The sequence below is a fragment of the Orycteropus afer genome, unplaced genomic scaffold (assembly GCF_000298275.1).
Source record: "Orycteropus afer afer isolate SDZICR_OR568_19922 unplaced genomic scaffold, OryAfe1.0 scaffold00467, whole genome shotgun sequence".
NCBI classification, from domain to species: domain Eukaryota; kingdom Metazoa; phylum Chordata; class Mammalia; order Tubulidentata; family Orycteropodidae; genus Orycteropus; species Orycteropus afer.
This window is the reverse complement of record NW_006922054.1, coordinates 1,510,151-1,534,287: the sequence shown is the minus strand read 5'-3', so window position 1 is coordinate 1,534,287 and position 24,137 is coordinate 1,510,151. Positions and strand designations below refer to the sequence as shown.

Genomic DNA, 24,137 nt, shown 5'->3' with positions numbered 1-24,137 from the left:
GAGAAAAAGGGGGTTGTCTTTTATGGTTTGTACTTTGTAAGCTGTGGGTGTGACTCAATTTCCTCACCACCCACATAAAAAGTTGCCACCCAATCACTGTGTTTTCTATCCAAAACCCCTCCCCTTTGATCTTGGCTAGGAGAGACCTTAAGAAAGACTGCCCTTTCTGGAGTTGCACACTGACATATAAAAGCTGTTAGCAGCTTCTGTAGCCAGCAGCATTCAAACCTTGCAGAGTTTTGCTCTCAGAGTTTGTAATAAGACACAGTCCTCTTACAAGAGTAGCATAGAACAACATAGCAAAGAACTTTAAATTTTTGGAAGAACAATATACTCATTTTGGCATTGTGCAGAGGTAAGCCATTCAGCTCAACAAGTTTATTTTGCATGCATTGATTTTAAAGTAACTCATTTTTTTTTTCTTAAGAATTGAGAGTGGAATATATATATATATATATATATATATATACACACACACATATAGTTATATATAGATCTATATCTGAGAGATGTTCTTAGCACATTCTCTGTTACCTATGATGCATTTTTCATTTCCATTCTCAAGATGAACTTCTATTCTAGAGATTTCTCATTGCAATAAATATTCAGTAATCCAGTCTGTGGTTAGGCATTTGGGGCAAGTGGTTCACATTCATTTTGGGTTTAGTTGTCATGCTGCTTGATTTTTTTCTCCAGCCTTACTCTTAGGGGTATGTCTCATAACATTAAGCAAAATAAATAGCATCTCTACTATAGATTGTTTTCTAAGCTTGACTTCAAAAGTTGCCTGGATTTTTGGAGAGAGTTACATCAAGCATTGCTTCCAAAGGATGACTGTAAATTCACATCTTTTGCCCCTCTCCCCTTTTTTTCTTTCATAGTCCATAACTCTGCCTTTCTGCTTTCAAAGAAAACACACTCAGTGGCTTCTCGTTCTCCACCCCTCAAAATGATAGCCATCTCTGCTGTCAGTGGAGCACTCCTGTTCTCCCTACTCTGTGAAGCGAGTGCCGTCATCTTACTCAATTCCACTGACTCATCCCCGCCAACCAATAACTTCACTGTTATTGAAGCAGCTCTAGAAGCACAACTAGATTCTGCGGATATTCCCAAAGCCAGGAGGAAGCGCTACATTTCGCAGAATGATATGATCGCCATTCTTGATTATCATAATCAAGTTCGGGGCAAAGTGTTTCCACCAGCAGCTAACATGGAATATATGGTAAGAAGACGTTGTTTCTTTAAGTTTGGAGGGAGGAAGTTTTGTTTAAGTTGTACAAAAGAATCTAGGGATATATGTCAAGGAATATGGGGCTTTTTATACATTTTAACTTAAGAAAAGTTTCTACGTGCCTAATAATCTTAAGTACTGTTTTATTACGGAATTAAAGGAGGGAGGATCCATATGAATTTTTATTCTGTGAACTCCATACTCATTGATGAAGCACACTTTATATAAGGAACATAAACAGTCAGTTGTGTTGACTAAAAACGTTTTTTTTTTCATATCTCATATGGAACCTTTTCTGTGCTTTCATTACCTAATAGTTATCAGTTTCTGAAAATGTTTCTTAAAATTATAGGTTTCTTGTGCATAATTTATTTTCTGGGTAGGTTTCTTTCTTTCTTTTTCTTTTTTTTTTTTTTTTCCTTTCTTGGACAAAGCTCTTGTCGACACTAATCTCTTTCTATTCTAAGAGAATAAGCTGACTTTTCCCTTGTTATGATTTAATGCTTTGTCGTTCAGATAACAGTGAAGCCAGAACACTTGCACACTGTTCCAACTTACAGAGAACAAATACTTTGCTCTCTCTGTTAAAAATAGGCTCTCTGTGCTTAAGTTACTTTACTTAGAAAGTAAAAAATTGAAGTGGATATTGAAAGGAAAGATGCCTTCTAAAACTTTCTTTATTTTTGGTTTTGAATTTATGAAACTTTATGGTTAAAAGTCCAGCATCCTACAAGAGGACGGCTAGGACCCTATTTAAGTCAATGAAGACCACCAAGATGGTATTTCTAAATTGGTGTGGTAGGAGGTAGTACCATTAACAATTTTTATAAATATCAACCTGAAACTTGCTATTTCTATAAGATTCTAAATTAATCTATTTTATTCAAATAAACTTTTGAGTTTGACTAATAACAGATTTCAGCATCACAAAAAAAAATTATAAAGATTTTTTCAGATGTATAAGTGCCATTTTCTGCAGAATTAGAATTTAGACCATATGCAAGTTCATTGTCCTAGGATTTCTTGAAAGAAAAGAAAATGTAACTTTTCCTGGTTTATAGCAGGCAACATAGTCTCATGGCTAAGGATATACACTCTGTAATCTAACTGCTTGGGTTCAATTCCTAGCCTTAGGATATAAACTGTGGGAATTCATAATCTCACTGTATTTCGTTTTCATCACCTCTAAACTCACCAGCTGTTCTGCAGAAGTAAGATATAAGGCAGTCTGCTTCCACAAATATTTACAGCTTTGGAAACCCAATGGGGGTGGTTATGAGTCAGAACCAACTCGATGGCAGTGAGTTTGGTTTTAGAGTTTAAATATGATGGTAAAAGATGTATCTGCCTTATAGGATTCTTGTGAGGAATGTATGAATTGGAAAGTCCTAGAGTGGCATAAACAGTTAAGTCCTCAGGTATTAAGGTTGATACCTCAAATTAACTCAAAGACACATGAGAAAGAAGACCTGCCCATCTACTTTCAAAAGATCACAGTCATCGCAAGCCTTATGAAGCAGAGTTCCACTCTGAAAGACGTGGGGTCGCCATCAGTTGGAATTGAATCAACAGTAACCCCCCTCCTCCCGCCATGTGAAGCAATTAGACAAGAAGCTACAATATAAATTAGTTTATGTTGGTTTCTTTGAGCTTCTTAAGAAAGGTGCCCAGTGATAACCAATTCAAGATTTAAAATAGAAATAGTAAGCCACAATAGGAGCTCTGGTAGTGCCTAAGGCACTTGACTGCTAACCAGAAGGCTGGTGGTTCAAACCCAGCAGCCACTCCTCGGAAGAAAGGTTAGGCAATCTACTTCTGCAGTGATAGCACCTCAGAAACCCAAGGAGGGGTTACTATGAGTTGGATCTGACTTGATGGCACATAACAACAACAACAACCCACGATAGAAGAGGTATTTCTAGAAGTTTAGGTGCAGATGTAGAAAAGAACAAATAAGTTTAAACTTAGACTATGTATTGTGAGAGAAATGTGGGTAAGATTCCATAGGAACACAGACATATACATATTCAGGTTGTGAATTTACAGACCACTTCCTGGTTGTTGGAGCACTCCTCTCCAGATGAAGAAGGTGGTGACTGAGACAACTAAGTCTCAAGTGAGATTCAAAGCCTTACTTACTCTGCTGCCTTCTCTTTGGCCTTGTACAAATTTCTCAATTTGCCAAAGATTCAACTTTTGTAATCTGTAAAACATGAATAATAATACAGATAATGCATACCAAATAGAAACCAATCAATACACAATGCTCTTCATTATTTTAGTAATATTGCAAGCAGAGGGATCATAATGAGTGAAAGCATAGGTGGATAAAACACAGGAGAAATAGATTTTTAAAAAGCCATGCTTTTTTTTCCAGTTAAAGCCTCTCCCTGCTGGTCAAGAATTAATTCATTCCACATGTACTAATTTAATTGTTTCTATGTGCCAAGGGCTTGGCTAGTTGTTTCCGAAGATGATCTCATCTGATAGTTCACATTCTCATTATGAAGTAAGGATTGTTATCTTCATTTTAGAAATGAAATCACTTAGACCCAGAGAAGCTAATTATTAGGCCAAGGTCGTATGAATAGTGAATAGTATCACTGGGATTAGAATTTCACCAAACCAATATTGCCATCAGTCAGTTATAATTCATGGCAACCCCATATGTGTTAGAGTAGAATTATGACCCGTAGGCTTTTCAATGGCTGAGTTTTTGAAAGTAGATCACCAGGCTTTTCTTCTGAGGTAACTCTGGGTAGACTCAAACTGTCAATATTTTAATCAGAGGCTGAACATGTAACTGGTTGAGCCACTTAAGGGTTCTACAATTTAGACTTGTGTAAATCTAAACCCAGGAGCCCTGGTAATGCAGTAGTTAGGTGCTTGGCTGCTAACCAAAATACTGGTAATTCAAACCTACCAGCGACTCTGTGATAGAAAAGACCTGGTGATTTGTTACAGTAAAGATTAAAGTCTAGGAACTCTGTGGAGCAGTTCTGCTCTGTCCTCTAGGGTCACTACGAGTTGGAATCAACTCAATGGCGTACAGCAACAATTCTAAACTCTATGCTCTCGTTGGGGAGCACCTTTTAATTTGCCAGATTTCACAAATGTCCTGTTGAGAGAAACAGGTAGCCCTGGATATATCAGGATATCTTTGTTTCCTCCCTTAAAATAGCAGCTGAAACTGTGTTCATATTTTTTGACATTTCAGCTTTATTATTTGCTTCTAAAATAAAGGGACTATTACATATGATTTATTTTGTAAGGACTAAATGCAACATGAAACAATAGCTAGAGTTGTAATTTACATAAAGGCTCTGTCAAATTATCAGGTAAATACCATGCATATATTTCACTTGCATATATATTTATTCATTTGATATCATATAACAGGCATTAATCTAAGCACTGGAGGTACTGTTGTGATTAAAACAGACAGAAATCCCTGTTGTCTGGAGCATGTATCTTGTAGAAGGAGGGAGAGGGACAGAACATAAACAAAATAAATAAATTATATAATATGTCAGAGAGTTCCATGAGTGGTGCAAGATGTTTGTGATCAACTGCTAACTCAAAGGTGGGCTGTTGATAACCACTCGGTGATGCCTGGAGGAAAGGCCCAACAATCTGTCATCATAAAGCTCACAGCTGAGAGAACTCTATGGAGATGTCCTACTCTAACACATGGGTCTCCATAAGTCAGAGGCAACTTGACAGCAGTGGCATTGGTTTTGGTATGGTTGTATGTGAGAAGGTGATAAGATGATGAATAAAAATAAAGCAAGTCATGGGACTGTGAGTTTTTAAAAGGTTGTTGAGGGAAGAGTTCACTGAGAAGGCATAGAAAGTGATGAGCGAATGAGTCACACTACTGGCTAAGGGAAGAGCTTTCAGACAAAGGGAAGAGCTTTCAGACAAAGGGAAGAGCTTTCAGACAAAGGGAAGAGCAAGGGTGAAGGCTTTGAGGATGGAGAAAACTGGTTAGTTTGGTTAGAAAAAAATATGACTAATTTAGTAAACTCATAATTAAAAGGATTTTTTGAGTAAATTGCCCAATGAAAATAGTTCATTGGCATCCCTCGCAAAGACTCAGAGATTTGAGGGGCAGTACAATGTAACAGTTAGTCTGGAGTAGGAACCCAGACCATAAAACCCACTGCCTTTGAGTCGCTCCCAACTCATAGTGACCCATATTACACCAAAACCAAACCCACTCCCATCCAGCCGATTCCAACTCAGTAGTGAACCTATAGGACAAAGTAGAATTGCCCCGTAAGATTGCCAAGGCTATAGATCTTTACAGAATCAGATTACCTCATCTTTCTTTTGTGGAGTGGTTAGTGAGCTGGAACCACTGACCTTTTGGTTAGCAGCCAAATGCCTTAACCACTGCACTACAAATCTCCTTAATCTATACTATGTACTCCAAAAATTTAGGACACTCATCTTATTATAGCCTCCTTACAAAAATACTTATGCTCTGAATCGCTAGCCCTGTGTTCAAATTAACCTCTTCAGTGAGTGTTTATCATCCATGGGAGCCTGAAGAACATGCTCATTTGTCCAGAGGTCTTCCTAATTTTGCCAACCTGATTTGTCATTCCTTTCATCAACAATTTTTTCTCTGAGCCTTTCCCATGCTATTTTATCTTCTTTTAATATCTCCTCTTTAACTTATTTCATATTTTACAATCCTGCCCTCCAAGGTTTATATTAAAATGCTATGTCTTTGATCCATATTTCTTATACTCACAACAACCATATGTACTTTCTCTTTTTGACTGATGTAGCTCCTTACATCTGTCATGTGTCCCTCATTGCAATAAATATTGATTTATAGTTATTGGTGGGTTTTTTTGGTTTGTTTTTGGCCAACTTCCTGTTTATGCTTTCAGGGTACTAAATCTGTATTAATTTATTGATGTATCTCTATTAAGTAATTTCTCACATAAAGGCAATGGCCAACCATTATTTGTTAAATTTAATTGAAGCTCCTCTGGTAGCATAGTGCCTAAGGCATTTGACTGCTAACCAGAAGGCTGGCAGTTCAAACCCACCAGCCACTCCTTAGAGGGAAGATTGGGCAATCTACTTTCATAGAGATACTGCCTCAGAAACCCAAGGAAGGGTCACTATGAGTTGGATATGATTCAATGGCAGTAGGTTTGGTTTGTTTTTTTGGTATCAATTATCATAAGGTTACACACATAGTATCAATTTTGATGTTATCCCAGTTTCTATTCCCAGCCAATTCACCTCATGCACAGCCATTCCCCATCATGATTTGTGTGTTGCTATAATACTGAAAGGAGCTCTGGTAGCATAGTGGCTAAGACACTTGCCTGCTAACCAGACGGCTGGCGGTTCAAACCCACCAGCCACTCCTCGGAAGGAAGGTTGGGCAATCCTACTTCCGTAGTGATACTGCCTCGGAAACCCAAGGAGGGGTCGCTATGAGTCGGGGCCGACTCGACGGCACATAACGACGACGACGACGATAATACTGAACAGGTTTCAGTGGAGCTTCCAGATTAAGACAGACTAGTGATCTACTTCTGAAAAGCAGCCAGTGATAACCTATGGATCACAACAGTCAGATCCACAATTGATCATGGGGATGGGGTAAGCGGTCAGTGTGAGTTGTGGGCTAGCAGCAGCAGTATAAATATTTTAAGTTATGTATATATATAGGAGCTCTGGTAGCATAGTGCCTAAGGCACTTGACTTATAATCAGAAGGCTGGCGGTTCAAACCCACCAGCCATTCCTCAGAAGGAAGACTGGGCAATCTACTTCCGTAGTGTAGCTATGAGTAGGATTCGACTCCATGGCAGTGCACCGCTTTTTGCATTTGCAACAACAAGTTGCACACAAAATTGTTGATATTCATGTTATGATTGTATTACATTTTCCTTGTATTCTTTTCTTGTTACTGATTTTAGTACAAACATTTCTTGTTACTGATTTTAGTACAAACAACATTTGAAATACTCAATTTTCTAAAATAGTGTATTTTCACAGAAGTAATAATATAGATAGAGCTTAAGATATGCAAGTCAAATTTCTTTTCTCTTGGCTTCTATTCTACAATTAATTTTTTGACTAATTTCCAGAGCTCCTGGAACACCAGCTGTTTTTCATTCTTCTTAAGGGCAGCTTAAACCACAAACCACATTAGTTTCTTAGAGTAAGAATTATCCCCAAAAGGATAGAATTGCAAGACTCACACATACAGTGAAATTTGTAGAATGCTCCCTGAATTTATGTCAACTAAATAAATTAATGTCCATAGGTTTTCAGTCCCTCCCTGAGAGCAGGAGTCCTTGGGTGGTGCAAACGTTAACATGGTCAGCTGCTAAACAAAAACTGGAGGTTCTTGTGTACTCAGGAGTGCCCTGGAAGAAAGTCCTGGTGACCTACCCCTGAAATCCAGCCACTGGAAACCTTGTGGAGCATCTCCTCTCACACACATGGGGTCTCTGTAAGTTGGAATCAACTCCACTGCAACTGTTTTGAATCATGAAAGTTCCTTAGGAGGTGGGGGGCATTTGAGATGAATGCCCAGGAATGGCAAGAGTTGGTGTTATGCTAGGAAATGCAATGATGAGCAACATCTCAGGAGAGAAAAAGTTTGACATTTTAGCCAGATTTTTGAGGAGTTTGACACAGATTGAAGACCATTTGATAGAAAAGCAGAGGGAAACTCTGGGGATTTTATAGTCATGTCAGAACTGCATTTTAGAAAAGTGACCCTGTCATTTATTGGAGCTGAAGTAGACAGTGAAAGTGACCAGGGGGTGGTGACATTGAGCAAATGATGCCATCCCTTTAGGCAAAGGTAAGGTAGGCCCACATACCTACTGGGAAAAAAAAGATAGTTATGGACATGGGTGACTGACTGAATTGTAGCAGGTAAGATGGTAAACTTCACAGATGGTGTGGATGGCAGAAAGAAAGGCAATGGATAGAGTAAAGGGATGATGGAAATGAACTGAACAACTTAAAACTGAAAGGAAAAAAATGATTATTATAATGTGATTTTAAGCCAAAAAAGCTATATTGATAATGTTGTTGTTTTGTGTCAATGAGTCAATTCTGAGTCCCAGTGACCCTATATGATGGAGTAGAACTGCCCCCATAGAGTTTCCTAGGCTATAGTCTTTGTGGGAGCACATTGCCCAGTCTATCTGCCCAAGAGTGGCTGGTGGGTTCAAACTGCTGACAGTTCAGTTAACAGCCAAGCACTTAATTATTATGCAACCAGGCCTCCTTATATTGATAATACGACCTGTTTTATTTGTTTGATACCTGCAAATATTCCTTGTAGATATAAAGGAATAAGGCTTCCAGTACTTTTTTAGAAAAGAAAAAATACCAGTTACCAAGTTATAGCAGATAGTAAAGTACTAGAACCATGACCCAAATGAATGAATGAAGAATATGTTAATCCATCCTTGGAAATAGCCAATAAACTATTTGCCTAAGATGAGTAATAATTTGTGACTGAGAAATAAGGAAAAATGCTGATTTTGTTCTTTTGGACTTCATATGGAAGTGGATGTAGATAGTATAAACTACTTATTTTTCTTTCTATCTTTATTAATTAGTTGACTAAACATTTGTGGTGCCTATTCTTGTCATTTTTTTTTTTTTTTTAAATCAAGTCATATATTGTCTTACATGACACATTTCCTCTCATTTGGGAAGAACAACTCAATTTTCTTGTTATAAGCATGAGAAATGTTATGTGTCTAACCTAAATCTTTTCAATGAATGCTTTTATGACCACTAGAAAGCCTTCTGAGAACTGTTGCCAGAAAGCAGTGAACTGAGAAAGATTGCTGACAGGGAAGCATTGTTCAGCACATTCAGAACTCTGCATTCCTGTTCTCTAGATGTAGAACCTCTTAAATGTCTTGGCTTCAGATGGAGACAGGGCACATTTTGTAGGCATTTTCTTCCAAGGTGCAAGTTGCTTAGTAATGTTGTTGCTTTTGTTAAAAGCTGTTGAGTCAATTTCAACTCATAGTGATCCCATGTGACAGTAGAACTGCCCTCATAAGGTTTTCTAGGTCATAAACTTTGTGGGAGCAGATCACCAGGTCTTCTTCCCATGGAGCTGCTGGATGAGATTGAACCTTTCAGTTGGCAGCCAAGTGTTTATGTGTTATGCCATGTTTTGGTTATCTAGTGCTACTCTGACAAGAATGTACCACAAACAGGGTGGCCTTCACAAACAGGAGTTTATTCTCTTACCTTTGGAGGCTTTAAGTCCAAGTTTAAAGTGCCAGGCTCCAGGGGCTGGGTGAAAGCCTCTCAATCTGGAGTTCAGCTCTGCCTCCTGCTCCTGGCCCCCTGGAGCTAGAGTATTTTCTTCACTCAGACAGCTTCTGACTGGTGAGACTGACAAGCCCAAGGTTGACAAGTAAAAGGCACAGTCCCTATGTTACCAAACCACACAGCAGGCCATTAATTCAAGTCCGCTGAAAGTCCCAAGATCGGCAGATCATTGTAGGCTGCTACCATGACATCATGGGAAAATGACATCATGGGGAATACTACATCCAGCTGCCCAGCCACTCAACCAGGCCCAGCCAAGTTGACGCACAAACTTATCTGCTGCACACCATCAGGGTTTCTTTGCTTAGTACTACTTGTATACAAATGGATAAGGTAATAACCTTGAAGGTTACTTTACTGTTTTTCAGTTCTGCATGTAGAGAGCCAGCTGAAGAAAAAACATTCTGTTTGTCACCACTTTGAAAATTAAAAAAAAAACCAAACTCACTGCTGTCGAGTCAAATCCGACTTATATCAACCCCTCCTTGGGTTTCCAAGTATCTCTACGGAAGTAGATTGCCCAACTTTCCTTCCAAGGAGTGGCTGGTGGGTTTGAACCACCAGCCTTCTGGTTAGCAGTCAAATGCCTTAGGCACTACACAACCAGAGCTCCCACTTTGCAAATAGACTTTAAGAAATGAAAATGTAAGAGCATTCTCAGGATGTGGTTCAGAAGCTCACCATTAGTTGATAGAAAAGCTGTAAAATCATAAGTAGAACACATATTAAAAAAAAAAAAATCCACTGCTATTGAGTTCATTCTGACTCATAGCAACCCCGTAGGACAGAGTAGAATTGACCCATAGGGTTCCCAGGGCCTCATCTTTCTCCTGCAGATTGGCTGATGGGTTTAAACTACCAACCTTTTGGTTAGCATCCGAATGCTTTAACCACTATGTCATCACAGCTCCTTAGACCACATATAGAATGACTGTGCTACCTCATATTCAACATTGCTTTTTTTGTGGCAGATGATATTTGCTACATTAAAGCAAAATAATTTTATGGGATTCTTTCCATGTATTTGTAGCATCACATCTGTCCCATAGATAATAAACAGTTAGTAAATATATGTGGGGTAACTGAATGAAGTCTTTTAACTTTCTTCAGGCATCCCAGGTAAAGGCTTTTTGGCTGTGGTGCTCTGATGGGCAAGGGTCATTCAATATTCAGTCACTCATCACACAATAATGAGTGCTTTTACGTGCTTAGTACTGTGCTGGTTGATTCAGTCATGAGCAAAGAAACACTCTTTGGCAGAGAATACTGTGAGTGTACAAGTCAGCAGGCAAAGGAATGTACTAGGTGCTTTAGAGAAATAAACACAGCATGTGTCAGGATGACATGGGGAACATCTAGCCCAGACTTTGGCTGGGAGGCACAGGGAAAGAATCTAGAAGAAAATGATTTCAAATAGTAAATATGAAAAATAATTAAGAGTTACAGTTACTTGCTTTGGAGTCCCTGGGTGATGCAACAGTTAACATGCTCACGTGCTAACTGAAAGGTCGGTGGTTCAAGTCTGCCCAGAAACACCTTGGAAGAAAGCCCTGACAACCTACTTGTGAAAAATCAGCCATTAAAACCCTCTGGAGCACAGTTCTGTTTTGACACACGTAGGGCTACTATGAGTTAGATTCAACTCTACAGCAACTCAGGATAAAATACAGGAGGAAGGTAAGGAAAGAGGAGGGAAGTATATAGATGTGGAAGGGTATTGTAAGGAGGAGAAAGGTGTAATAACACACACAAAGATGCAGAACCAAGAGGGAGCATGCTACATTCAAGGAACTGATAAAAGTGCCCTATGGCTTGAACTTACTGCACAAAAGACAGGGCATTGTTGGATGAGGTTGGGGAGACAAGCAGAGACATCACATTTCATTCTTAAATCAAGGGAAGTTATTGAGGGTTTTAAGTAGGGAAGTAGCATATTTACATTTATATTTCATTCGAGGTCATTCTGGCTATGGTGTAAGGAATGGACTGACTGGTGGGAGCAGGGATGAGGGCAGGGCATGAGTCAACAGACAGTTATAATAGTCTAGATGAGAGAGAATTGAAGCCTAAACTAAGTTTGAACTTTTAAGGATGTGAAAAAGTGAATTAACACTTTGAAATGTTTAGGGATCAAATCAATGGGGCAAAGTGATTCATACCATAAGTAGAAATGAAAAAGTTGTCAAAGAGGATTGCCCCCCTGCCTTTTTTTAAAAAAAAAACAAAAACAAAACACAACAACTGGTTTTCTTTGAGTTAGAGAATAAAAGATTAAAAAAAAAAAAAATAGATTTCAGGAGTCATTCAGTTGCTGTGGGTTTTATGCTCCAGGATGCACATCTATGGAAAAAGTAGCTGCTGGGTGGGAGGGAATATTCTTCTATTAAAAAGATTTTTGGATAAGAAAATCCTTTGCAAGTCCAAATGGACCACTTTGCATGGTAGGCCTTAGGGTAATAGTAAGGATACAGCATGGATGGATGACTTTGTATGTGAGTATCCACTCAACAAATTTTGTAAGAAAGTTTCACATATTAACTTTTTAGAGTAAGTGCAGAGACATAAGTCATCAGTAATCCAAATATGTTTTAGGGCCCTATGTAACACTAGGCCCTACAGATGCTCCTGACACACTTGGGTTAAATTGTTTATAGAAACTAAATAAGAATTTAAGAAAGAAAAGTAGAAGTTGACAAGTCTGGCTAGTTCTTATCATGAATTTAGAATATCTGAAAACCATGTGATAATCAGTCAATGGCCATTAAATGGTTATAAACTTGAAGTATTTAGTTGTGTGTGAGAATTTCTGAAGAATGATGTGGGAAGTAAGGAGGGAAGATGAAAACTAACAGTTTAGACTGGTCAAGATAAATGTTTGGCACAAAATACATCCTAGATTGAGGTTTGGAGGAATGAGATTAGAATGTTTTCAGTCTGTGTTACCCATAGCATCTAGAATCAAGTACCAAGTTTTTGTTGTTGTTGTTGTTGTTTTGTTTTTTGACACGGATATGGAAGAATGCCCAACAAATTGTATGTTTAAACTAAACTTTTCATGAAATCTCTTAAAATTTCACACCACATTCTCCAAACTGAAACAGTCCAGCAATGTTACTTAAGGACACAGTATTTTTTCTACTAAAAAGTGCATAAAATTCATATTTCATAATTTAGTTAAAGATGACTATTTTACCAAATTATTCTCTCTGCATGCCAGCAAGATCATGTTCTCAGCAGCAGTAGGTAGGTGGAAAAGCATTTGAATTCTTCTGACCAAGTAGGCAATGGCAAGATATGGGATTTGTATATATCAGAATACTTTAGCAATCAATAAATCAGTTTTTAGAACATTATGATACAGAGTTGGTGAAGAAAGAATTAATCACACATGAAAGTGTCATCCTGGATCATGTTACCAGTATTAAGGGCTAACAGATGGGCATTATAGGTCTCTGAGAAGTAGGACTGTTGCTAGAATCCATCGACAGATGGTCTTATAATTTAAAGACAAAGCATAAAGAGGGATTTAAATAAGGGAATTCATTAGTTTTAAAACTTTAAAAACATTCTATAATTTTTATATTCCACTGTTGTTGTTGTTGTTGTTGTTATGTGCCGTCGAGTCGGACCCGACTCATAGCGACCCCTCCTTGGGTTTCCTAGGCAGTATCACTACGGAAGTAGATTGCCCCATCTTCCTTCTGAGGAGTGGCTGGTGGGTTTGAACCGCCAGCCTTCTGGTTAGCAGTCAAGTGCCTTAGGCACTACGCCACCAGAGCGCCCACTGACTGACATTATTTCCCTTATAAGCAAGCTCCTTATTATCTATGCGCAATTCTATTCCTAATTATTTACCTGTTTCAGGATTAATCCATTTTCATTTCATCTAACTGCCTTCTACTCTGAGATTAAAGCTCAATGTCTCTTAAATATCAGGCTATTATATAATGTGACCAAAAGTACACCTCACACTACTTCCCATTTTAAGTGGTTTTCTAAAATTCTCAATAATAATAGTAACAGTAATTTTGCTGCTGCTATTAGCTGCCCCAACTCATGAAGTCCTCATTCACAATAGAACAAAACACTGCGTGGTCCAGTGCCATACCCATGATAGGTTGCAAATCAAAATACTGTGATCCAAAGGATTTTCACTGACTGATTTTCAGAACTCTACAACCAGGCCTTTTTTCCTAGCCTGTCTTAGTCTAGAAGCTCTGCTGGAACCTATTCAATGTCATGGCAACATACAAGCCTATAGTGACTGCACATGAGGTCCATTGGCTGGAAATCAAACCTGAGCTTCCTGTGTGGAAGGTGAGAACCATCACTTCTCCCCAGCAAAAATAAAAGTTACCATTAACCACACCCTTGCACTGCTAGAGCTATTACTATCTCACTTAACCCTCCCAAGAGGCATAAGAGGAGGGATGATTTTCCTCATTTAGAGACAAGGAGCCTGAAGCTTAGAGAAGTTAAGTAACTTCCTCACCATTACACAGCAAGAAAACCAAAATGATGAGAAACCAGTTCTTACTGGCAACAAAGCCAATGCTTTGTATGAGAGTATAGTACGTGCTTCCCGTTACGTGCTCATCTCTCCTGTTCTTGAGCCCACTGGATAAGAAATTTCCCTACATGCATTTTGTCTGAGGGCATGATCAAGTATTAAAACGTATTAATGTAAAGTTGAATCTTTCCTCCTGTGCTATTTCTATCCTTAGGAACTGCATAGGAAATCTCTGCATTACAAGTCTTTGAAAGCTGTGAAACATCTATGTCCTAGATGCTTGGCTCCCAGTCACAGAAGCTCTTTCTCAGCCTCCCACTTTTTTCTGTTAAAAATCTGTACACTCCACCTTTCTCATTTAGAACATTGTCAAGTCTCTCAGGCTATAAGAGGAAAGTTGTGTTCTGACAATCCTGGACATGGTAAGAAATTAAGGGAATGGAAGTTCAATGCCATACACACACACATAACTAGTAGTCACCAAGCTGGTCCTGGTTTACACCAATTCCACGTGTATTATGGTAAAACTAAGCTCTACTGGGTTTTCAACTGATTTTTCAGAATTAGATTGCCAGGCTTTTCTTCCAAAGCACTTCTGGGTGGATGGGAGCCTCCAGCTTTTCAGTTAGCAGCTGACTTCACTGTTTGACTCACCCAAGAGCTCTGCATACACACATAAATGGTGTCTATCAAAGGGACAAGCAATGTGGCTTTGAGCAAGCAAAGACCTTGACCCTGGTTATCCTCCCTGGTTGGACTCCAACATGCATGTTTTCTGAAAGTGAGATGCTTGGAATTGCGGTGACCTTATCAAAGTAAAGAAGAGGTGACACGTGACTCTCCAATTGCTCTACTTCTGTATTACCATCCTAAAGTTCCGTTAGTGAATTCAGTGGGCAGAGTCTCCTATTGATTCAAATTCTCATGAGTTAAAGTGTTCATCACCTAAATGTGAACATTGAACACTGGCTTGATATTATTATTAAAGAGGTTGCCTTACTTTTTAAAAAGGAACTCTGATGGTGCAGTGATTAAAGTATTCATCTGGTAACCAAAATGTTGACTGCTGGGACCCATCAGTTGCTTCATGGGAGAAAGATGAGACAGTCTGCTTCTGTAAAGACTTACAGCCCTGGAAACCCTTCCCTTGAGGGAAGTTCTACTTTGTCCTGTAGAGTTTTTATGAGTAGAAATCAACTCAATGGTAGTGAGTTACTTTTTAAATTCTTTTAAACTCTTTTTTTGTCAAGGGTTTGGAATTTCAGAAAGTTGTGCATATATTTCTTCTACATGACGTATCTGTGAGCTCAGTTAATTAAGCCATTTAGAGTTTCCATCATTTCTAAATACAGTAGTTCACTGGTATTTGTGGGGGATTGATACTGAGACACCTCCACCCATGCCAAAATCTATGGATACTCAAATTCTTTACATGAAATAGTGCAGTGTCTGCATAATACCTACAAAAATCCTCTCATATACTGTAAATCATCTCTAAATTACTTATAATACCTAGTACAAGATAAGTGTTATGTAAACAGCACTTTACACTCCCTTCCAGGCTTTGAGGGATTGCTCTGACCACTTAATTTCTCCCCACCCAATGTTTTCAATCCATGGTTTGCTGAACCTGTGGATGTAGAACCAGCCTATGGGGGGCTGATTGTAGACATCCAAACACCATCTTCTATCTATATTCAGATCCACAAAGCCACAGACTACATGCTCACTCTTATGGGAATTCCCACTCTCAGAGTGAATGATATTGATTTATTTGTACAAAACTATACAAGATTATTTATCTACATCTCTCACTCATAATCCTATGTCCCACAAATAAATAAAACAAACATTCTCACAGACTTTGGCACCTGCTGCCTGACAACTATTTTCCTGATGAAATGCTATTTTTATTTTTCCTCCAATCTTGGTTCACCTATAGGCCAGAGTTGAAAGGAAAGATACTGATCAAAGTGCTTATAAGTGAAAATTAACCAGTATTAACTACCAGAAATGCTCTTGTTTTCCTAAGCCTTCCATGTGTTGTGAGAGCATGTAAGTAGACGGCAAGAATTAGAGAAGAGATCTCAAGTTCTATGCAATCACTCATGTAGAAGGCTACATTACAATTATATCTAACCAAAAGAGCATAGAGCAATGTCTTTGCAAGTACAGGTTCATGATATTTTGATTTGATAGGTCCAGGATTGGGTTAGGCATCTGCCTTTTCAGTAGTTCCCAGGAGTTTCTGGAGCAATTTCCCAAGATCATAATTCAGGGCACAACATTCCAGGCTAGAGCCAAGGAAAATATTATATGACTCAAATCTCTACCCACTTATGCATCAAGTCCTATACACTGAAAGAATTACTAGTTAAGCAAAAATAAGAGATATTCTAGGGATAATTTCTATTTTATCATTTTATCACTTAATTTCACTTGGATATTCTTTTAATAATCCCTATGTGGCGCAAATGGTTAAGGACTTGGTTGCTAACCAAAAAGTTAGTGGTTGATTTCATCCAGAGGCACCTTGAAAGAAAGTCCTGGTGACTTACTTCTGAAAAATCAGCCATTGGAAACTCTACAGAGCACAGTTCTATTCAGACATAAAGTCAACTCAACTCAATGGCAAGTGATTCAGTTTTGTTTGGTATCCATTCAGCACATTCAGAAATTATCATGTGAGGACTGTGGGTGAAATACAGATGTCTACAACATGGAATGGTCTCTGTATGTGGAGGGGCTTAAGAAATAAAATTTTACTTAGTAAGGAGTTCTGGTAGCATAGTGCCTAAGGCACTTGACTGCTCACCAGAAGGCTGGTGGTTCAAACCCACCAGCCACTCCTTGGAAGGAAGGTTGGGCAATCCTACTTCCGTAGTGATACTGCCTCAGAAACCCATGGAGGGGTCACTATGAGTCGGGGCTGACTCGACAGCAAACAACAACAACAGGTACTTCTTTTGGAATATCTTTATATAGTGTATTATAATTATTGATTGCTAACTTGTTTGGTTGTTTTTTTATTGTCTGCCTCCCCTGTTAAACTGTAAATTTCATATAGAGAGCCTCTGTCAATACTGCTTATTGTTGAATTCACAGTACCCAATGTTCCTCTATAAATACTCATTTATTGACAGCCTAACTGAATGAATTTCCCAAGGGTCTTATTGGTTACCTGGAAATTTGCATCTCATATTTTTCCACTGCTTGGGACAGAGCGGCAGTCTTCATTAGGTTAAGTTTTATGTAAGGACGGTTGGGATAAGCCATCAATTCTGCCTGATGATAATTCCAGGTTCTCTCTTTTCTGCCATCATGCCTGAAGAGGGAGGACAGCTTATCAGTGTCAGCATAATGTTGTTAATGATACCTTACATCAGAGCTCATGACCTGCAGGTCTACCCAAATCAATAAGCATGTTTATTTTATTTTGCATAATGTTAAACTGTACAATGTTTTACATTTTTAAATATTTTTCACTGCCATCTAAAAATTGACACATTTCACACATGCATCTACATTTCTAGTTCATCCTGAAAAGCAGTAACATCTAGAGACTCACATCCTACTTGTCAGCAACTGGCTGGAGAGGAGTAGTTTTCTTGGTGGAGCAAATCTACTTATTTCCACAGTCTCTATTTATTTATTTATTTATTATTAAATCTATTCAAAATTTAATAAAAATTCAGTAAATCAAAAGGTGATTTACTCATTTTTTTTAACCAGAATATTCTCCCATCTCAATCGTTTGAGTTTGATTATATTTATATAGCACTTGTCTGAAGTACAGTTCCACAGTGCAGATTCAGCTATTCCTAGGTTCAAAGCACTGAAACTTTCTGACCTTGTTTTCCTAATTATCAATACTATATAAATACTCTTTCCTCTAAATACTTTTCCTTTAGCTATTCCATAATTAATTTACATCTTAAGGTCTTGAACATTCCTCCAGTTCAGAGGCTATGGTGCAGTGAATTACTTGTGACTCCCACAAGATGACTGGGTGGGACTATACCAAGCTATACAATCCCCTTGGTGGGCGAGCACCTCACATTTGCATTGTCCAATCCAGTCATCCAGCTGGAAGACCATGGCCCACCAAGGGGATTGGACAGCTTGGTAACAATGTAAATAAGGTGCATGGCAACCTTGGGGGGAAGAACCATACAAATAATGTATATGGATCCCTAACATGGGGATTGATCAGTTTTGCCATTTCACTAGGCTTAAAATGAGCCACCTCAGAGGCAGAAAAGGAGGAATCTTACTGTCATCGAGAAAGAAAAGCCAGGAAGGGAGTATGTCTTTGGATCCGAGATCCCCACACTGAGACAGCAGAGAGATGGCAGAGAGATGGTGGCAGCAGAGACAGCAGAACAAAGAGACTGGCATGAGACAGAGTGGTGGGCTTCCTGGCCCATTGAGCGAGAAAGCTGAGTGCCTTCAGGCAGAAGACTTGGTAGCAGAGTAGGGTCCCTCTCTGGGAAACTATCTGCAGTGTTAAAAGAGCTTTGTAGCACTTGCCAGAGCAGGACAGAGGCCAGTGCCAGAGAGAAGCATGCCTGCAGCATGGCTGAGAAGAAACTGTCCTGTATCCTGAGTGTTCCTGTTCCTGAATGTTATTTCCCTAATAACCCCCATAATTGTGACTATTGTCTGTGTGCTTTCTGTGGCCATTGCAATGAATTACTGAACCCAGTAGAGAAGCAGTGAGTGGCATGAGAGGGACCGTTGGTGTCAGAATTCCTTAAAAATGGTTGCAGGGTGGTGGCATGTCTGACCTCTGTCTCATAGGAATTAGCCCCTTTGGGCTGTTACTCCTGATCTTGTTACATTTCCCCACTTGTGCAATTAGAGGAGGTCAGATGCTGCCCCACCACCATTTTTACAGAAACTCTTTCAATGTACCAGGTAACAAATGATGGTGGGTTTAACCCAGCAGGTGGTAACAGTGGTAGTGATCAATGGTTATATTCTGGATAGATAGTATTTTGAAGGTAATGCCAACAAGATTTGCTTATGAAGCAGATATAGACTATGAAATAAAGAAGCATTAATGGACAACTACTAGATTTTTGGCCTGAGCAACTAATAACAACAATCAGTAAACTTCTCTTTAAAGAGCCAGATAGTAAATGTGCTCAGATTTTCAGGGCTTATGGTTTCTGTTGCAACTGCAACTGCAACTACCTTCACAGCATAGAAATAGGCACAGACAATATGTAAATAGGCAATGTAAAAGGGGTAGATAATATTTAGAATAGATTTGGCTTGTGCCCCATCATTTGGTGACCCTTGAACTAAAAGAATGACACTCACTGATGGGGGAATACTACAGGAGTAGCTGGTTTTGGGGTAGGGGTGGAAGTGTGAATATCTGGAGATCAATTTCAGACATGTTAAGTAGAGCTTTAAAGTAAATAGGTGGATAAATTAGTCTGGAATTCAAGGGAGAGGTCTATATATCTAATTTGAAATAATACCATCTGCATGTAAGAGTTGTTTCAATCTATGAGACCGACTGAGCTTATGAAGCAGTAAATGTAAATGATACAAAAGAAAAGTGAACAAGGACTGAGCCCTGGGAGCCCTCCAGCACTTAGAGGTTGGGAAAATGAGGAGGAATCAGCAAAGGCGTAGAGAATTAGCAGCCAGAGAAAAACAAGGTATGTGGTGTCATTGAACCAAAGGAAGAAAGAGTATTTTGGAAGAAAGAGGAATTAGGTATGTCAAAAGTTCTTGATAGATTATGTAAGACAATGGTCAAGAAATGACCACTGATGACCTTGTTGTAAGCTTTTGAGTAGAGTGGTGGAAGAAAATGTATCTATGTTCAAGATTGAAGGAGTGAAGAACTGGAGATTTCAAATTAAGAAAACTCTAAAGAACGTTTGTTGTAAAAGGAAAGCAAAAAATGGTACAGAGTTGGAGGAGGAAACAGGGCTGAGAGAGGGCTTTTTTTTTCTTTCTTTGTTTTAAGATATGTATGCTGCAGGCAATGATACAGTTCAGAAGTCCTGTAAAAACACTTCACATCATCTAGTCACACAAGTTTACCTTTCCTGTCTACATGAGAAGTATACTCATCTTACCTGAGGGAAGGAGTCATCATCATTTAAAAATGCTGAGGACCCCATCTTGATATTTTATGATGCAATGTGGTCCCAAATTTTGTAGTTATTTTGCAGGCTGGAGGGAATGTTTTTGATGACAATTCTTTAATATTCTCTTGTACTCTTACCTTTTCCCTCCTCTTATCAAAGCTCCTCTCTGCTCTCTTGTCTGCCTTAACACTGGTTCTTCCATATTCAGCTCTCAGTTTCCTCTACTGGCCATGTCATTGATGTTACTATTTGATGGGGATAAATCCACTAACATTAAAACAGAACCACAATCATGCCTATGAATTGTTTAAAAGCTTTTGGCTTCCTCAGGGGAAATAATTTTGTCATCATTTAATTTTTTTTTTAATGGCTGTTTTTCACTTTTGCAAACTGACTAACCCAGAAAAAGATTAAATATCCTGAGCTAAGTTATATATATATATATATATATATATATATATATATACACACACACACACTTAGATCTGTACATAGATCAGGAGGCTGTCTTTCAAACAGAACGAGGGGATACTTCATGGTTCAAAATCAAGAAGGGAATGCATCAAAATTATATCCTTTCACCATGTTGTTTTTGTTGTTGTTGTTATATGATGTCGAGTCAGACTCGACTCATAGCGACCCCTCCTTCGGTTTCCCAGGTATTCAAACTGTATTCTGAACAAATAATCTAAGAAGCTAGATTATACAAAGAAGAACGTGGCATCATGATTGAAGGAAGACACATTAACAGCCTGTTATACACAGATGACACAACTTTGCTTGCTGAAAGTGAGGATGACTTGAAGCATTTACTGATGAAGATTAAAGGCTACAGTCTGCAGTATAGATTACATCTCAGTATAAAGAAAACAAAAATCTTCACAACTGGTCCAATAAACAACTTCACGATAAATGGAGAAAAGATTGAAGTTGTCAAGGACTTCATATTACTTGGTTCTATAACCAACACCAATGGAAGCAGCAGTCAAGACATCAGATGGCATATAGTATTGGGCAAATCTGCTGCAAAAGACCTCTTTCAAGTGCTGGAGAGCAAAGATGTCTTCTTGAAGACTAAGGTGCACCTAACCCAAGCCATGATATTTTCAATCACCTCTTATGCATGCGAGAGCTGGACAATGAATAAGAAAGACTGAAGAAGAGCTGATGCTTTTGAATCACAGTGTTGGAGAAGAATGCTGAGTATCATGGTCTGCTAAAAGGACTACTAAAAGGACTAACAAATCTGTCTTGGAGGAAGTGCCGCCAGAATGCTCCTTGGAAGCAAGAATGGCCAGGCTTTGTTTCACCTACTTTGGTCATGTTGTCAGTAGGAACCATTCCCTAGGGAAAGATATCATGCTTGGTAAAGTGGAGGGTCAACGAAAAAGAGGAAGACCCTCAACAAGATGGATTGACACAGTGGCGGCAATGATAGGCTTAGGTATATCAAAGATCGTGAGGCTGGCACAGGACTGGGCAGTGTTTGTTCTGCTGTGCATAGGGTCACTATGAGTCAGAGATGACTCCAACAACATATGTAAAAAGCTTAAAAACAACAACCACAACAACATATGTAAAAAGCTTAAAAAGCCTGCTTATGTAGAATGTCCTTACTTTTTACTAGATATATGAGAAATTATTACATAAATGTCCAAGGAAATAAATGTCTGCTGAATATGCTACACTCTCCTCTATACCATTGCTATCATAACATTCATGACAAAATCAATTTAGAAATCCCCCAAAATTTTAAGTGTGATATTTTATTACCAGTATTTTATGTCTTTGGGATTGGTTTCCATGTGAAGAATAGATCTTTCAGAGATAATTTTAGTTTGCAAAATTAATATTTCTAGTATCTTTTGACTCATGGCAACCCCATGTATGCAGACTAGAACTGCCACATAGGGTTTTGAAGGCTGTGACCTTTCACAGGCTGATTTCCAGGCCTGTCTTCTGAGGCACTGCTGGCTAGGTTCAAAGCACCAATCTTTCAGCTGGTTGGTGGCTGCTGCCAAGTGGATTCTGACTCACGGAGACCCTACGTGTGTCCAAGTGGACTGGTGCTCCACAGGATTTTCAAGGCTGTGACCTGTCAGAAGCAGATTGCCAGCTTTGCTTGTAAGGTACCTCAGAATGGGTTCAAACTGCCAACTAGTGTCCATCACATCACTATTTGTACCACCTAGGAATTCCTGACATACTGGAGATGAAAGAATATTTCATATTGGTCCACTCCTCCAGAATCCAAAGATTTTTCTGTAAATTCCTATAATTATTAAATATAATTATAATTGCTTATTATTTTCAAACCACAAACACCTCATCATATTAATAAATTCATATACTACTGGAGATTAAGAGGATAAATCACTTACCCATATTCTCCTGGGAGTTCTAAGCAACAAAGACAGCAAATGCACTGTCAATGTTACCAGTGGATACAGTGTAACCCTCAAATTTCTGTGTTTGCTACTGGAGTTCCTCTCTCTATGAGAGATTTGAATCCTGCCTGGAGACAAAAAGACAAGAAAAAGTGCAGTGCCCTATGACCTTTTCCAGCAGTGGGCACTACAGGAAGAGAGTAGATCACTTTTCCCACATAGAGGACAAGTGATGCACTATCTGTGGGAGCCAATCAGACTCTACAGCATTTTCCTGCAAGGAGGTAGAGGCAGGCAAATGGTTAATGTGGTTGGCTGCTAACCAAACGTTTACAGTTTGAGTGGCCGAGGTGACTCAGAAGAAAGGCATGACAATCTGCTTCCCAATGAAAACCCTACAGAGCACAATTCTATCCTAACACACATGGGGTGACCAGGAGTTGGAATTGACTACATAGCAAGTGGTTTTACTTCCCTACAATGGGGGAGAAAGAGGTTACCTCAACCCCCATCCACCAATTCAGTATATTTTCCAAAATTTTATTCACGATATTTAAACAAGGTCAACCTACTTGAGAATCAATAATGCTGACCAAATTTTCTGTGTATCAAAATCTCTTCTGAAAAAGTCAACAAAGGATGCAATTACAAGACATTTTTCTAATTGGAACCTTTCGGTTTGTTTTTTACATCCACAATATTAAATTTTTAAATGTATAAATGAGTATAAAGATAGTATTCTTATCATCTCAGTTACTGTTTACTCTCACTGACAGCAAGTCTTTGTGTGTGAAAGTAGAACTATGAAGCATGTGGTTCTGGTAGCTGATTTTTCAGAAGTACGTGGCCTGGCCTTCCATGGTGCCTCTGAGTGGATTTGACCACCAACCTGTGCGTTAGCAGCCAAGAGTATCATCTGGCAGCACCCGGGACACCAAAAGTAGGGTTATGTGTGCTAAATTCCTTTCTAAATTTTGCACATTAAATATCTTTAATTATTTTGAAAATGATCCAGATTTATTTATGGTGTGGATTTGCTATGGTGTGGAAAGGGCCAGAACTAAGCAAATCATAGACCAATATGACTTAACTCTTTCTGGCCCTGATGCTGAAACCTCTCTTAAAAAATGACAATCTGAAGATGAAAGGAGCCTAGAGATGATCTCATGCAATCTATGTAAAAGATGAGTTAATTGAAAGACAGATACGATAAATGATATGTTCTCAGTCACAGATGATCTTAACTGTGGATTCAGATTAGAATATAGGAATCTTGATTCTCGAGCAGGGTTATTTGTGATCCTTTGTGAACAATCAGCCAATTGAAAACCCTATAGAACACAATTCTACTCTGACACACAAAGGGTCCCCAGGGGTCAAAATCAACTTGACAGCAGCTGATTTTTGTGAGGATGTTTTAGAACAAGACTATATGAAAGTTTTTTGTTTTTTTTTTAAATCAGTTATTTATCTGAATGCATACTTTGAAAATAAGCAAATAATGCTTGTATGTGTTTCTTCCCAAAGGGCTGCAATTTGTTAAAAAACCTTTCA

At 38.7% G+C, this 24,137-nt stretch overlaps 1 protein-coding gene across 1 annotated transcript in view; it reads left to right on the top strand.

Annotated features, from left to right (window-relative positions):
* The first annotated feature begins 949 nt into the window (after positions 1-949).
* PI15 (peptidase inhibitor 15) overlaps positions 950-24,137 on the top strand; it is a 31,939-nt gene continuing 8,751 nt past the window's right edge. The window contains exon 1 of the mRNA XM_007954626.2: positions 950-1,222. Within this exon, the coding sequence (XP_007952817.1) occupies positions 950-1,222 (273 nt within the window). The remainder of the gene's footprint in view (positions 1,223-24,137) is intronic.